Source organism: Marmota monax, unplaced genomic scaffold (assembly GCF_021218885.2).
Source record: "Marmota monax isolate L192 unplaced genomic scaffold, Marmota_monax_Labrador192_F-V1.1 WCK01_AAM20220418_F8-fsc00260, whole genome shotgun sequence".
NCBI classification, from domain to species: Eukaryota; Metazoa; Chordata; class Mammalia; order Rodentia; family Sciuridae; genus Marmota; species Marmota monax.
The window spans coordinates 1,126,259-1,140,601 of record NW_026694062.1 but is presented as its reverse complement, the minus strand read 5'-3'; the positions used below and the strand labels follow the sequence as shown (position 1 = coordinate 1,140,601).

General features: G+C 31.5%; 1 protein-coding gene across 6 annotated transcripts in view; it reads right to left on the bottom strand.

Annotated features, from left to right (window-relative positions):
• Positions 1-602: 602 nt before the first annotated feature.
• Positions 603-14,343, bottom strand: part of LOC124106573 (lysine-specific demethylase 6A) — a 193,703-nt gene continuing 179,962 nt past the window's right edge. For 4 of the 6 annotated variants that reach the window (XM_058585526.1, XM_046464245.2, XM_046464248.2 and 1 more), the window contains 3 exons: positions 7,779-7,905; positions 5,258-5,428; positions 603-2,819 (listed from right to left, as the gene is read on the bottom strand). In XM_058585526.1, coding sequence (XP_058441509.1) covers positions 2,790-2,819; positions 5,258-5,428; positions 7,779-7,905 — 328 coding nt within the window. In that variant the 3' untranslated portion in view covers positions 603-2,789. Of the gene's footprint in view, positions 2,820-5,257; positions 5,429-7,776; positions 7,906-8,921; positions 9,410-14,343 lie in introns of those variants that run through there. The other 2 variants (XR_006856098.2, XR_009228615.1) reach the window with 2 other exon arrangements.

Genomic DNA, 14,343 nt, shown 5'->3' with positions numbered 1-14,343 from the left:
AAGAATATTACTGAATTTCCCACTGTTCCTACTTTATTTTAAGAAAAAATAATTGTTGCTCTAGAAAATTTTTCGATTAGGATCCGTTCCTAATACTTATTATGGTAAACATTTGCTTAAATGAAAAAGCATTTTATTCTTCAATTTTTAAAGAACAAAACAAAACAAAGTAGGAATGTGTATCTTTTAAAAACTAAACACCCTTAGAAAGGATGATGATAAAGTAATAAAAAGAAAGTAGGTAATTGAGGATTTCAATTATCTTCATCTACTTAAGTGATATTGATTTAAGGCTTCTTATTTCCTGATTCTACCCATTAGACTTATACTAACTTCTGAAAAGTAAAAGTATTATTTTTAATAAATCCAAACATAGTAAAAGAAAAATATCATTTTTCAACTCCAGAATGAGTAAATTCAATTTATATGAATTGTAGTAACAAACTCATCTTAAGAAGTTAAGATATAACAATATTGTGAGAGTAATGAAAAGAAAAAAGTGTAAGAAAATTTCATGCATGGCTTTAGTATTCTATAATCTTTGTTTTCTCCATGTTGGTTTTTAATTTTTGTTGAAAAAAAAGTTTGTGCTGACTCAATGATTTCTGAACAAGAGGATTTATAAGAAAAACACAAGACTATTGGCATTTAAAATATCCAGAGGCATTTACTACTTCTCTTCATTTACTGAAAACCTGCAATTATTCTCTTCTAAAGTAATATATAGGTGATTACAGCTCATGGGTTTCAATACTTAAAAATTACCCAACAATAAAATGTCTCCATGTCTTTAGTCTTCAAATTACTTCTAAATATAAAAACATTTCAAAATTGTACTGAGAAGATGCTTCATCAATGCTATCATCTAGACATTTTGCACACAAGATTAAAGCTTCTTGCCGGACAGCTCAGGAGGTTGAGGCAGGAGAATTAAGAGTTCAAACCCAACCTCAGCAAAAATGAGGTGCTCAGCAACTCATTTTGAGACCCTATCTCTAAATAAAATACAAAATTGGGCTGGGGATGTGGCTCAGTGACTGAGTGCCCTGAGTTCAATCCAATTCCCAGGAGCATTAAAATAAAAAAAAAAAAAAAGCTTATCTTTTTAGAAAGTTATATAACTTTATTTATACAATATTGTGACTGTTCACTTAAGTTTCTTAAAAAACATTTAGAACAAGTGATAAAATGACAATACAGCTGGGTGTGGTTGCATGTCTGTAATCCCAGCAGCTCAGAGGCTGAGGTAGAAGGGTCATGATTTCAAAGCCAGCCTCAGCAATTTAAAGAGGCCTTCAGGAACTCAGTGAGACCCTGACTCTAAATAAAATACAAAAAAGGGTTGGGGATGTGGCTCAGTGGTTGAGTGCCCCTGGGTCCAGGCCCCAGTACTGCACTGTACTGTATCAAACCAAACAACAACAACAAAAACAGGTTTTTGTAGAACTTGTTAAAAATACCCCCAATCCCTTTTCTTTCCCTTCTATCATTTTGTCATCTAACTTTAAAAAATAAATCAGCTAATATGTTTAATTTCTAAAATAAGTCATCATTCTGAATATCTTTTCAATTTAAAAACCTCTAAATGAAAAATAAGATTTATCCAATTTATAATGTTCCCTTTAATATCCTTACTATTTTTACTGTTATTAAAAATACATTTCCCAGCAATTATTTATTGGCTATCATTGCAATAACAGCAACTTAATAAATGAGACTGAAAGACATAACTTTAAAAATAAACTTTTTTTTTTTGGTAAGCAATTCTTTTATAATAGGCACCTCAAAAACTATCGTAGATGTAAAAAATTTAAAAATTGTTTTGTTTATACAATTATATATTGATATTTCTGTATACACTATACATATGTGTGCATACTCACACATATAAAATACATGTATTCATTTGATTTGATATAAGCACAAACTGGGTTTTTTACAGAAAGGCTTTTTAAAACTCATAATGGTGGAAAAAACCTTTAAATATTAAACAATTTTAATACAAGTTTCTGTACAATGTAAGCAGTTTTATTTATACATAGAAAATGTAATAGGAGTAGTATTTAAAAGTACAGAACTCCTTGGTATTTAATGGCAAGTAAATCTGGAAAAAATAACAACATTCCATCCACAAATATTGTCAAGCAATAAATATGTATTTATATAAATAATTTAAATCTGTATCAAGATTAGAAAGAAAATCACAATCTGAATTTTATTCTTTAGTCTACACCTAATCCATTATCTTTGTATCTTGATGATTAATTTTTTTGTTTTATTTTGAAACCAAAGGATAATCATCATGGTCTCTAAACATTACAGGAAAATCAAAATGGTAAAAAACTTTCTCATCCAAATTTTTACATTAAAATAAAAAGTTGGTCCAAAATTTTTAAAAAATTTGTTAGTCATATTACAAAGAAATGACCACCTAGGACAGTATTTTTTATGCCAGGAAAATCCTGAAAGAGTAAAATACAGATGAAAATTTATCCATAAGCCTAAAATTGCAGACGTATTAAAAAAGGTTATTTTTTTAAAGTTAATTCTTACTGACAGCTCTGTCAGATATACATAAAACATATGATGATGATAATTTTTCTGAAATACATCTGTGTCAGCTGAGTCTTGCAATAAAGGCAGTGCTCTTCTTGTCCAGTTGACTGACCCTCTATTCTTGGAACATTGCATAGACATAACTTTGAATCAGCAGTTTACGAAACAGCTATAAAACCAGTGATACAGGTATTTCCTGAAGAGCAGAAAGGTCTCATGTTCATGGAACAATTTTAAGATGAGGAAGATGATAATGAAGGAGCCTAAAAAGAAATATAAGGTTGTAAAATCATTTTGTTATATAAATTATTAAGAATGTTTGTAGCTCTTATCTATAAACAACATAACATTTTCATAAAGTAAGTTTGAAAAAAATCAGCAAATCTCAATAGTTTGCTAAGTAAGATGTTCTTCTTGTCTATACTAGAATCTGTTTCCCATGACTCTTATACCGTTATCTCCACCATTTTTTATACTTCATCACTTAAGTCAAAAACTTTTGGGCGAAATCGCAGTGGTCAGAAGCTCTTAAGGCTGTAGCATAACCGAAAGTGCCAGAGTACAGCCACAGGGGTGCTTTGTTGTTTTACGGATTCTGAGGTTTGGAAATGGTGAAGTATGTTATGAATAAAAGTAGATTAATTTCCATTTAAACGAAAATGGCCAATTTTTTAAGAGAAGTACTGAATCTTTATAAAAATCTGCTGTACCTTGGATGGGACTATTTTAAAAGGCATTTGAAGGATGTTTTCCTTAAAAACAAAGATGTGGGGCTGGGGATGTGGCTCAAGCGGTAGAGTGCTCGCCTGGCATGTGTGCGGCCCAGGTTCGATCCTCAGCACCACATACAAACAAAGATGTTGTGTCTGCCAAATACTAAAAAATAATATTAAAAAAATTCTCTCTCTCTCTCTTAAAAAAAAAAAAAAAAAAGATGTGAAGGATCCAGAGAAGATCAAAGAACTTACGGAAGGAGGCGAATTTGTCATGAAAGAGCTAGAAGTCTTATACTTCCTTAGGAAATACAGAGCTACGAAACAATGCCATTATTCAGATATCAACAAAACTAAGTGATCATTACTACTACAAATCAGCTGAAAAATCAGTACCAACTGTTTTGTGTATGCCAAATATTCTAAGCTAGAATGGCAGAATATACATGTGTAAAAAAATACCTGAACTGTCCTGCTGAACCAAAACTAGTATGTTTCAACCGGATAACTAAGAGATATATCCACAATCCTTTATGCTCAATTTTTATTAAAATAATAAATTTATTTATTAAAATAATTTAGCTATACTATCAATTATAAATTAATAAGAACCCAGTAAGAAATTGTTTTCTAACTTAATAGGTTTTAGTCTGTTACTTTTAGCCAATTTCTTCCTTGTACTGACAAGAGAATGCCATTTAATGAGCAAAATAATTTCTTTATCTTTAAAAAAATTTTTTTCCAGTTGTAGATGGACACAATATCTTTATTTTTATTTATTTGTTTTTATGTGGTGCTGAGGATCAAACTCAGGGCCTCATGCATGCAAGGCAAGCTACAACCCTAGCCAGCAAAATAATTTCTTAACACATTTATTCTCCTTACTTTTGGAGTACTTTTATTTTTGACCCATTTGGTAACCTGAAGCACATATTAAAGGATGATTTTTTAAAAAATAACTCCCAGTAATGATTTAAATGTAGTTTTAGAAATAAAGATATGAAGATTACTTCTGACCTTGACTTTGAAATAGCCTCCCAGTGGTTGGCTTTATATAACTATTATTTCCATTATTAACTTTGCTGTTGACTCCCTTGGGCCTTAAAACATTTGTTGTGAATCAATTACCTTCTTTCACAAATGAAATAATAACCTTATTCTAAAAACACTTTTGGAATTTTATTAATTTGACAAATTTTTAAAAATACTTAAACTCTAGCCTTTTTACTACTAAAACAAAAGTTGATTTCAAAGTAACTGAAAAATTTCTTTAAATTCTCCTAATAACTTACTTATGATTATTCCTCATAAATTTTATATTCCATATAAGTTCTTTTCTTCCTCAAATAAGAGGTCATTAAATAAGAACCATTAGGAACTAAATTTTAAATTTAGAGCAAAAGGCCATAGGACAGTATTAACAACTCATGAATTATTTTCTGTATTTTTATTTATAAAAAGCCATTGAAAGCCAGAAATAAATGGTATATCAAAGAAATAGTCTTCCAAATTCAAAACTCTGCAACTGACTATAAATATTATTACATGGGTATTACATATTGAACCATTTAGTCAATGTTCAAATATTCACGTAAGGTCAATACTTACAGGAATGATTACCTTTTAAATAAATAATTAGCTTGGAAAACAAGTGTATTTTATTTTTTTAAAAAATTATATTTTTGTTGAACACAATATTTTTTATTTTATTTTATTTTTTATTTCTGTGTGGTGCTGAGGATCGAACCCAGCACCCGGCACATTGCCAGGCAAGCGCATTACCACTTGAGCCACATCCCCAGCCCGACATTTTATTAAGTAGGGAAAAATGTTAATTTCAAATTCATAAATTACTTTGAAGTATGAAGGAGAAGAATATTTTTCTTTATAACATATCTGTAAGATTAATATATTATTAACTTCTATTTACTAAGTAACACAAAACAAATACTACTGCTTCACAAACCAGCTATGTGGAATTCACTTACTAATGTAAATTGGTCATAGACTTGCATTAGATCCTCCATTTTGTACTGTTCTAGCACCACAAAATTTTCCAAATTTCCACTTGTTTTTCGCGCACAATCTTGGCAATGTACTATGTAGGTCCTCTGAGAATTGCTTTCATTAGTGACAAAAAGCAGATTAAAAACTTCCACCTATTTTTGTACAAGAGAAAAAAAGCAATAAATAGAGAAATCTGAATTTTAGCAAAATTTTTTTTACTCATTGGTATCACCATGAAATAGTATTTTTACATGAAACTGTAGGCACTGATTTGGGTTAAATTCAAGTGCTTAAAAATCATACTTGTATGTGTGAGATGCTATTTTGTACAACATCCAAAGGTAATGTTACATATTTAGAGACTAAGAACATTAACTCAAAGTTTGACGAAGAGCAACCTCTTTTTATTTTATCCCAAATGATCAGGGTGCAATTAAATAAAAATGGTCATTATTTACCTTGTAGTATTTTTATAATAGTCTACCCTCATGTTTTTCTTCTCTTGTAGCCTGAACTCTAAAGGAGGTACTGTATTTTATTCATATTTTGATCTCTAGAGCATTTCACTAACACTGTGATACTGGGAATTGGAAAAAAGGCCCCAGCCTTTTTTGTATTCTAGAGACATGGTCTTGCCGAGTTCCTGGTGCCTCACTTTTGCTGAGGCTGGATTTGAACTCATGATTCTCCTGCTCAGCATTCCGAGCTAAGATTAAAAGTATGTACCACTGCACCTGATACAACTGTGTTAATAAGAGTAAAATAACAAAAAACTTGAGTAATTATAATCACTGTCTTTCAAGAATAGGAAACCTAGGTAAGTAACAAACTGTGTTCAAACTGTGTTCAAGCAAGTACAAAAAGAAGTGTATTTGTGAGCATATATATAAGAAGATAACAATTCATCTTTTAGACAAAGATTGATGAATTACAAAGGCTCAATCAGAATAAAGGATATTTATGGTACATAATAGCTGTTTCTATTTTCAATATTGGAAAGAGATCTGTTCAATTTCAGAAGCAAAGCACTAACCAGAATTTATTTGGTCTCATAATAAAAGACTCTTGTTGTAGTCTAGTGGCCTGAGTTAAAAATTTGTTATCTCCGGTTTGTCACTGTTCTCCACTTCATTAACTGTCTTGTTATTATACTTGTTACATACTTTTCAACCTCTCCTTTTTCTTTTGCATTTTTAGGGCTACCTTATAGTCTAGTCTCTTCGTTACAAAACATATCTTAAGAACATTCCAACCATCTCCCAATGGATCATTTTGCTTTCTATCCAAATACTCTCCAATTTTCAATCACTTCTCTCTTTCAAATGTATATCTTGGTCTTTTGTTCAAAAAGCTTACAGTGAGTTTTAATTTTTCAGAATAAATAATAAATGCTTTTCAATGAATCATGATGATCTGGTGAGATACATTCAGCCTACCCTTAAAAGACTTTTAAGAATTTATAGTCTATTTTTTAGGTCCAGTGGATTGACTGCTCAACTTTACTAAAAACCCTAGTATTTCTCCATTCCTAGAGTGTTTTCAAAGCCTATTGGATGTTCTATAAACCTCCAACCTTAGCCATTTTTGACAGTTGGAAGTTAGCACAACCTTCAAAGACATTTAATTTTTAATAAGTCTGTATGGTCATGACATGCCAAAGTTAGAAGAAAATGACTTTCCTCATTGTTTAATAATTTGTATATATTTTCAGTTTCATATTCATTGTATTTGTGTCATAATTATTGTATGAATGTTTATAATCTGTCACCTACAAGTAAAATGTAAGATCCTTAAAAGTACCCACCACACATTTGTTTCTATACATCTTTCAACAGAAAAATGAACAAATACAAATTAAATATCCCTTACAGATATTAGAAATTTGAGATTTTGGAATATTTGCATATACCTAAAGATACCTTCGGCCCAAGTCTAAATGCAAAATTCATTTATATCTTAGATACTCACTACACATATAGACAAAAAGCAATTCTATACACTATTTTTACTGTGCCCATGTTTTTACTAAAGCCCTTAATGTTAAGTATGGGATTTTCCACATGTGACATCATGTCAATAATCATAAAATTTAAAATTTGGATCATTTCAGATTTTGTATTAGGGCTATCCACTTAATATATGGACTTAATACTATCTTCCAGGAATAAATATGGCTTGTTGACATCTATACTCTTACTATGCATTCTTTGTACTTTAAAATCTGAGATGATTATTATCTGCTAAGCACCTATTACATGAATGTGTTTGTAGGAGATTTCTAAGTTAATACATGTATCACTGAAATGTTTTACCTTCAGATAAGAATTTATCATGGTAGCCATAATAGCTGGTTCCAGTAAAAATCATTACAAAACGGTATAGGCAAATTTGTAAATAAGAAAAAGAGAAGAGTGGGGAGGTGATGAAAGGGGAAAGGAGGAACAGACAACAGAACTTAGAAAAGCCAAAACAAAACAACAAAAATAAGAACAATTTACTTACCTCACAGATGCTACAATAATGAGCTGGTTCATTTTTTGTCCGCCCATGCCATAAAATCTCTTTTCCTGCTGCAACAAGAGCTTCTCTCAATGACTGACATTGTTTTAGAATTTTCAGAAGACAATATCTAACATAGAGAAAAATTATGAGAGCAATATTATATTAAAAAATAATATGCCAATTAAATTATATAAACTAATATACAAAATAAGTCCATTATCAAATGAGAATGATTCAATTATGGCAGAGAACAATGATTAAAAGAAAAGATTTTGGGTAAAGATTAATTAAACATTATGTTTAAGACTTAATGCTTAGGCTAATCTTATTCACAGGTAAGAATTTTTGAATGTATCAAATAGCTTAAAAAATACTAAAAAAAAGGTAGTATTGATGTTTCCTCAAATTTTTAGTTTTGTGTATTTTAGTATAACAAGAATTCAATATAAAAAAACCTAAACCCCCCAATTAAGTATTTAAATGTCAGGATGGAAACAGACACTGGGTTGGATACAACTTGGGCTGATTCTTTTTTTTTTTTTTCTTTTTTGTATTTGTTTTTTAGTTTTAGATGGACACAATATCTTTATTTTTTATTTTTATGTGATGTTGAGGATCGAACCCAGTGCCCTGCGCATGCCAGGCAAGCACACTACCGCTTGAGCCACATCCCTAGCCCTTTAGGCTGATTCTTTACTGACTCTTCCTGAGAAGAGTGTGTTTATCACCATAATCTTTTTTTTTTTAAGTTGTTGATAGACCTTTTATGTTCTTTATTTATGCATGCAGTGCTGAGAATCAAACTCAGTGCCTCACACATGCTAGGCTAGTGCTCTACCACTAAGCCACAACCCCAGCCCTGTCACAAGAATCTTATTAGCTGATAAGCAAATTAAAGAAGCAAGAGATGTCCTGCCTTCTCCATGTGGAAAAAGTAACCCTATACGTAGTAATAACTATGTGAACAATAAACTTTCTGCCACCTGTTAACCCAGAATTGAGTTCACTTGGAGTAATACAGGGCTGCATTTATGCTTAAGCATATGCTCTGTTCACTAAATTACAGTCCCAGTAAAAAATTTTTATTTTTATTCTTCAAAATTAGTATGAGAGCAATATTTCAAAAGAAATTGAGATAATTACTTCACTGTAGTTTTGATTTGTATTTCTCTGATAGTGATTTTTTCCATATATTTATTTCAGATATTGGTCATCTGTATGTCTTCTTTTGAGAAATATGAATTAAAAGATATATGGCCCATTCTTCAATGAAGTCATCTAATTTTGCTATGGAATGTTTTTAGGTTCCTTGTCCAAAAATATCTTGCCTATTCTAATGTCTTAAAGCATTTCCTTATTTCTGCTAGTAGTATGATAGCACCCAGTCTCACATTTGAGATTTGAGTCTTTAATCCACTTTGAGTTGTTTTTTGTAACCGGTTAAGAGACCGGGGTCCAATGTCATTCTTTTCCATGTGGATATCCAATTTTCTCAGCAACATTTATTGAAAAGACAGTCTTTTTACTGATGAATATTCTTATTAGCACCTTTGTTGAAAATCATTTGGCTATAAGTTGGAATTATTTTGGGGACTCAATTCATGTACTGAGAGAACAATCTTGTCTTGTAGCTATTAAAAAAAAAAAAAAAGATAACAAATTTTGGTGAGAATGTGGAGAAAGAGAACCCTTGGCAGGAAAGTGATCGACTAAAGCCATTATGAAAAACAATATGGAGGTTTTCAAAAAATCAATTGAAAATTTAAAACAGAACTATGGTAGGACCCAACAATCCATCACCCAGATAAATCCAAAGGAAATAAAATCAATCTGTTAAGGAGATATCTGTACTCCAAGGTTTACTATGGCACTACTCACAAAAGCCAAGAAAGGGAAAAAACCTATTCATCAACTGATGACTGGATGAGGAAAATGTTGATATATACACAATGGAATATTACTATTCAGCTATAAAAAAGAATGAAATCCTGTCATTGTGGTAACAAGGATAGAACTATACATTCTTTTGTTAAGTGAGATAAGCCAGGTATATAAAGACAAAGACCACATGATCTCACTTGTGTTGGAATATTAAAAAGTCGATTTCATCAGAGTAGAACGGTTATCAGAGGCTGAGCAGAGTAAAAAGAAGGTAGGGAAGGGAAAAAAAGTAGATTAATGCATAGCAAGTTACAATTAGGAGCAAAAAGTTCTGGTATGTCACAGTTGGTGACTATATTTAACAATACTCAACTTACACAAATACTATAAGAAAGGACTTTGAAAGTTTTCACCATAAATAAATAAACAATGTTTGAGAAGACAGTATATTTAACCTGATTTAAACAAGCAATGTACACATTGATTCATCACATACTGATACATAAAAACAAAAATTGAATATATCAGAAGAATACTAAGAGTAAATTTAATGTAAAAAATAAATGCTAAAAAAAGTCTGGAATAGCTGCTGCTTCTGCTGCTTCTTAATCATTAGAATCAATCATGATTAACATGAACTTAACAAACTGCATTATCTTGTGGAAGGATATAAGATCCCTGAGAATACAAGGGGATAGAGCTTGATTATTTATGTACCTTATAAATAGATCAGTAAGGATGTACTTCTTGCTTGTCTGCTAAAGTGAAAGTATGGTGAAAAAGCAATGTTTAGTACTGCCTGCATAATAAATACCAAATGATGATTTTTCTCAAGCATCTGGTACTGCAACTGCAACTGGAGTCACCATTTAGTCAAGTTTACAACCAACTGTGGCCATCCTCCAAGATACACCTGTCTTTTGCAAAGTGTGCAATCACCCACACCCGGCATCTTTCAAATCCTAAATCTCTGCAAATCCTTCAGGAATGCAGTATTGATTTTTGCTATTTTTTTTTGCATAGGTAGAGGGAGTTCTAGGCAATTGCATTTTACCTTCCTGTACAAAATCATCTTCCCAGTACAGTTGAAGACCAAAAGGAGGAAAGTAGGTCTATTTCACTCATATATTCAGTATAAATTCAGTGACCCACTAGGTCCACCTTGATATGGAACTGAACTATACTATATTGGTCTTATGGTCTCCATGATCCTCTCTCTGACTAGTAAACCAAAATATTCTTTTTGTCTCCTAGAATTCAGAGACAGTGCCTAATAATGCCAAGGTATGAATATTTCTTTTTCCCTAATGCTAAGTCTGTAGGCCTTGATGGTAGAGACAGGGAGAAAAAAATTAACAGTATAAATACTTGGCAATACAGTAAGAGTACATCCTTATATTGATCCAGCACTGGTGCAAGTCAAAAAATTGATTGCACTGATAATGCTATTTTTGAGTTGAGATACAGTTTGAGGGCTGGGGTTGTAGCTCAGCAGTAGAGTACTGACCTAGCATGTGTGAGGCCCTGGGTTTGATCCTCAGCACCACATAAAAATAAATAAATAAAATAAAGGCATTGTATCCAACTACAACTAAAAAAAATAAGTACAAAAAAAAAAAAAAGAGTTGTGTTCACTTGAAATAGTGCTCTTCCACTTAAACAAAAAAAAAAAAAAAAAAGAGAGAGATTTGGCAGAGGTTCTATATATTTCGTTTCCAGAAACACCATGATCAGCTGGTGAATTACATAGGTCTCTGTAATTATAATAATCCTGTGCTCTTCTTACTTTTGATGATTAAGTGCCTCCACTTGACCCATTTCCCCAGCATCCTATTTACCCCATTCTGTTCAGTTTCACAATTCAGGATCTAAAGAAAGAAATAATCACTGAATTTTTCCATGATGTTGGGAATCTTCTCTCAATTTTATTACTCATGCTAACATCCTAATCTCCCCCATGTATTTAATTTTTTTCCTCTAAAGTACACTATGGTGAATCCGGAATTTCAGGTTACTTACTGTGGGGCACATTTCAGTCAATAAACTAAACAAACTAGAAACTCTGACAAGTCCAAGATTGAGAAGCCAACATCTCATGAGAGGATCTTGCAAAATCCCATGGCAAAGTAGGAATAAATGCATGTAAATGTAAGAGAGGGCTAAACTTACTTTGAAAACTGGATCTATTGCTCCACCACACATTCTCTGCCATGATGTTACCTCAGGCCCAAAATTATGGAGTTAAGTCACCATGAACTGAAACTGCTGATATTATGGCCCAAAATAAACTATTCCTCTTGTAAATTGATATATGTCAGGTATTTTGTCATAGTAACAGACAACTGACTTATACAATAACTCCTGAGATAATAAACCCACTCTCACATTCACCTCTTAAAGGTCCTACTTTGCAATTCTGTTGCATGGGGATTAAGTTTCCGACACATATATTTTGAGACACATTAAAGGAAGAGGAAATTGAAATGTTTCACAGATAATAATCATTTTTTGCTCAATTCTTCTGATTTAAATGTTAATCTCAATTTAAAAAGTGCTTTTACTGAAACGTCTAGTGCTTATCTAGGTTTTGCTGCCTTGACAACGTGACTCAAAATTAACTGTTATATATCATAAATAAGATGTAACAAATATGATCATATGGTATTTCACAACAGAAATACTAAGTATATACAAAGGTTAACAATTAATGGGAGAAAAGGAAATTTCTTAAATAAGAGTTGAGAGACTTCCAATAGTAGATGTAATTAAATCAAATGAAACAATCAAATGAAGGGCTATAAACACTTCTATTAAGAAACAGTTTACAAAACAATAACCTAATTCTATACCTAGAAAGTAGAGAAATAGCAAATTAAACTAAATCTGTCATAAGGAAAGAAATAAACATTAAATTTAAGACTGAAGGAAATAAAAAACAAAAACATTGACATAGTTTTGGGCAGAATAACTAACAAAGTGGGAGTCTCAAATTATTAAAATTGGAAATGAAAGTAGAAACACTGTTATACAATTTTTGGAATAAAAAGGATTACAACAGAATGTTAAGAACATTAATATACCCATTAATCAGATAATCCAGATGAAGTAAATTCCTAGAAATGAAAACTGACTTAAGTTTCAAATCAAGGCATATCAAATAAAATACTGCATAAGTAATCATGCACTTACCTACAACAAATATCAACATAACATTGGAAGACTTTAACAATGTTATCAAAGACAGTACATGAATGCAAGAGGGGTTAATTAATTTCCCAAACACCAGAAATAAATGACTTCACTAATGCATCCTACTAAACAAATTGGTTATTTCCAAACTCAATCTATGAAGGTGAAATTATTATATCAAAGCAACTAAAGATATCACACAGAAATTGCAGACCAAATATATGCAAAGATCCTCAAAAAATCTGACTCCTACAATCTGACTCTTCTAACACATTAGAAGAAATATACATCATGAATTCTTGTCCTAAGAATTCAAAGGTATTTCAAAATGTGAAAACAAACCAATGTAATTATGTTATGAAGGAAAAATAAACTTGACATCATTTCAATCAATGCTGAGCAAGAATCTGACAAATTCTGTCTAAATTGATGCAAAAGGGAAGTTCCTAAAAAACAAAACAAAAAGACATATATGAAAATCCACACTTCATATCACACTAAAACTTTTAGCTGCAAGATGAGGAGTAAATTGAGGATGGCACTTTGACCACTTTTTTTCTTTATCATTAATGAAGTTAGGACTAACCACAGCATGTAACCAAGAGAAAGAAATTAAAAGCATCCAAATTAGAAAGGGATTAAAAAGTTATCACTTCACAGATGACAAATCTTATATTTTAAAAATCCCCAAGAACATAGATTTTATATATATTGAAGTTATATATATTTAAGTTGCAAGCTGGGCATGTCTGTAATCCCAACATCTCAGGAGCCTAAGGGAGGAGGACTGGGGGTTCAAAGCCATCCTCAGCAACTCAGTGAAATCCTGTCTCAAGTAAAATATTTAAAAAAGGGCTGGGGATCTAATCCTTTATTGTCTTTTTGGTCATTGTCTTTACCATCTAATCCTTTGTCTTTCTGGTCATTGCATCCTGTAATTTTTCCAAAAATGACAAGAAAAACACCTATCATGAATGCTCCAAATATATTCACTGATGGGTCAAATAATGGTACAGCAGCAGTAGTTACCCCTGATCAAACTTTTACATTTTTAGTACCCAAACAATCAGCTCAAAAGGTAGAGCTTAATGCAGTTTTACAAGCTTTTGTGATGTTTAAAGATTCTGTATTTAATTTATTTTCTGATAGTCAGTATGTAGTTAATGCTATAGTATCTCTTGAAGATGCTGGTAGGATTTCCCCTTCTTCTACTGTTTTCTCTTTGCTTTCCACTATACAAAGTCTAATCTGGGACAGAAAAGATCCATTCTTTATAGGACATATCAGGGCACATACAGGATTGCCTGGAGCCCTTAGTTTGGGCAATGATTTAGCAGATAAAACTACACATGACATACATATTTTCTCTACACTAGAAGAAGCTATAAATTTTCATAAAAAGTTCCATGTCAATGCTAATACTTTACAAAAGCGTTTGAAAATAACTAAGGAACAAGCTAGACAAATAATAAAACAATGTCAAAATTGTGTGACC